General features: G+C 66.6%; 2 protein-coding genes across 2 annotated transcripts in view; one reads left to right on the plus strand and one right to left on the minus strand.

Annotated features, from left to right (window-relative positions):
* Positions 1-110: 110 nt before the first annotated feature.
* Positions 111-1043, plus strand: PFL1_00854 (uncharacterized protein; the record flags this gene model as incomplete). The annotated part of the gene is made up of 1 exon (XM_007878355.1): positions 111-1043. The coding sequence occupies one exon, from the start codon at positions 111-113 to the stop codon at positions 1041-1043; it is 933 nt and encodes a 310-aa protein (XP_007876546.1).
* A 269-nt stretch (positions 1044-1312) lies between these two features.
* The window catches only part of PFL1_00855 (uncharacterized protein), a gene marked incomplete at both ends in the record, with an annotated part of 1534 nt that continues 368 nt past the window's right edge, over positions 1313-2478 (minus strand). Inside the window, 2 exons of the mRNA XM_007878356.1 lie at positions 1313-2380; positions 2457-2472. Coding sequence (XP_007876547.1) covers positions 1313-2380; positions 2457-2472 — 1084 coding nt within the window. The remainder of the gene's footprint in view (positions 2381-2456; positions 2473-2478) is intronic.

Raw genomic sequence — 2478 nt, forward strand, 5'->3', positions numbered from 1 at the left:
CCTGTCTCCGCACTCCATCCTCGCTACAGCCACGATCACCGCCACCACCAGCCACCGTGTGCACATCGAGCCCCCCCCNCCCCCCCCCCGCACCTCCCCTCCTCGACGTCATGACCATCCAGTCCGCCCAGACGACGGCCAAGGCGACGACGGCCAAGGCGACGACGGCCACACTCGCAGCAGCCACCACGGCGTCGCTCGACGACCTCACACCGGCCAACCTCGAGTGCATACGGCGCCTCCAAGCGGCGCAACCGCCCCCCTCGTTTGACCACGTCCCGCACCGCAGCCAGGCGGCCGTCGCCGTCATCCTCTTCCAGGGCACCGACGCGCAGCTCCACGCCATCATGACGACGCGCGCACAGCACCTCCGTTCCCACCCGGGACAGGCATCGCTGCCCGGCGGCAAGATGGACTCGACCGACAGCGACGTCGCCTGGACGGCGTTGCGCGAGAGCTGCGAAGAGGTCGGCCTCGACCCGAAATCCGTTTCCTACATCCACACCTTTGCACCTTTCCTCAGCAAGACGGCGCTCCTCGTCCATCCCGTCGTCTTCTACCTTCGCGGCGGAGAGGCGGCACTCAAACACCTTGTCGCCTCTCCCAGCGAGGTCGACCTGATCTGGTCCACGCCCCTCGAACAGTTCCTCTCGTCGACGGCGCCAAAGCACCTCGAGGCCCACCTCGCCCACCCAAGCTCCGTAGACAAGCATCGACCCCCGCAGACGGCCTTCCGCACCTACACCGACGTGCCCTGGATCTCGGGCTCCTACCGCATGCACCGCTTCCGATCCCAGCACCAGCTTATAAAGGGCCTCACCGCCGACGTCCTCATCCACACCGCCACCTGCGCCTACGGCCGCCGCCCCGCCTACCCCGTCTGCGCACCCGACCAGCTCTCCTGGTCCGACATGGTCGACAGAGTCCTCCAGCGCCAGCACAAGGGACAGCGCGGCGAAAGGCGGTGGGGCGACGGCGAATCGGGCGACGCCTATGGCTCCAGCGAGGCTTACGCCACCAACATTGGCGTCGACGATGAGTGACAGGGCAGCCGTCGAGTGCTAGGGGCGCCGCCCCGAGGATGCAGGCCATGTTCCAATAGAATCACGGATCAGTTTGAAAGCCCGGGATCAAGGGAGCGTACCATGGAGGAAGGAGGCAGGAAATGTTACAAGGTCATGGACAACGAGCGGCGAATGAGCGAGAGAAGCCGAGAATAGGAAACGGACCGGGCGCGCCCATCGACAGGGCCAAGCCACGAAGACGAGCGGCAGAGTCGTAGGAGCCAGAGAAGGCAGATGCATTGCCCGTCTCAGGCCTCGATCGTGTAGCCCTCAAACTGGTAGTCGATGCCGGCGGCCTTGAGGTTCTGGCGGCGCGCCTCCTGGCGATCGAGTAGCTTCTGGTTCCTCTTGGCCTGCTGCTCGGGCGTCTTTGGCTGGCTCCTGCGCACCCGCTCCAGGCGGTCGACGGGCACCGGGCGGTACTTGCGGTCGGCGCCGATCCAGAGCTTGGGGTGGATCTTGTCCCTTGGCACCTCGCGCACCTGGAGCAGGTGGCCGTCGATGAGGTAGTTGTTCATCGTCTCCTGCACAATCGCCGCCACGTCGCGGTCGGCAAACTCGACAAACGCATAGTGCTTGGGCTTGCCCGTCTTGCGGTTGCGGCTGACGCGCAGCCTCCGCACGTCGCCAAACTGCGACAGGTAGCTGCGCAGCTGGTCCTCGAGAAAGCCGTGCGGCAGGCGGCCAAAGTAGAGGGTGGCGGGCACCTCGGCCGTCCGGTTGGCCACCTTGCGCTTGGCCACCCGGTCCAGCCGCTGCTTGACGCTGTGGTCGTCCTTGGCGTTGGGCAGCTTGACGGTGAGGATCGAGGCATTCTTGCCCGCCTCGACGTCATCCTCGTCGTCCTCCTCGTCGGACGAATCGGCATCGTCATCGCTGCCCGACACGTCCGACAGGCCCCGGATGATCTCGGACTCGTCCAGCGCCTCGTCCGCCTCCTCTGAGTCCTCCTCGTCGTTCTCTTCTTGCGCTGTTGCCGCCTCCGCGGCTTCGTCCTCCTCCGAAGCTGGAGCAGCTGCAGCGGCCGCTTTTGCCTTGCCACTCTGCTGCTGCTTCTTGGACGTCGTCGTGGCCGCCTTCTTGGCCGCGGCCGGGGAAGCAGCCGCCTGGACCTCCTCTGCGGACCCATCGTCCTTGTCCTCGTCTGCGGCCTCCCTCGCCCGCTTCTTTCCGTTGGTGGCCGCCTTCTTCTTGGGCGTCGGCTCGTTGACCTCCTTGTGCGTCACCTCGGCCTGCTCCTTGGCGGCCGCCTTGCTGGGCAGCCTCTTCTTGGGCTCCCCCGCAGCGTCCAGCGCCTTGTCGGTCTTGGCGCGCGTCTGCTTCTTGGCCGCAGTGGTGGGAGTGTCGTGGGCGTCGGCATCGGCGTCGCCGGCCGCAGCGACGCGGACCGACTTCTTCTTGGCGGGCGCTGGCG

The sequence above is a fragment of the Pseudozyma flocculosa genome (assembly GCF_000417875.1).
Source record: "Pseudozyma flocculosa PF-1 unplaced genomic scaffold scaffold00002, whole genome shotgun sequence".
Lineage (NCBI taxonomy): Eukaryota > Fungi > Basidiomycota > Ustilaginomycetes > Ustilaginales > Ustilaginaceae > Pseudozyma > Pseudozyma flocculosa.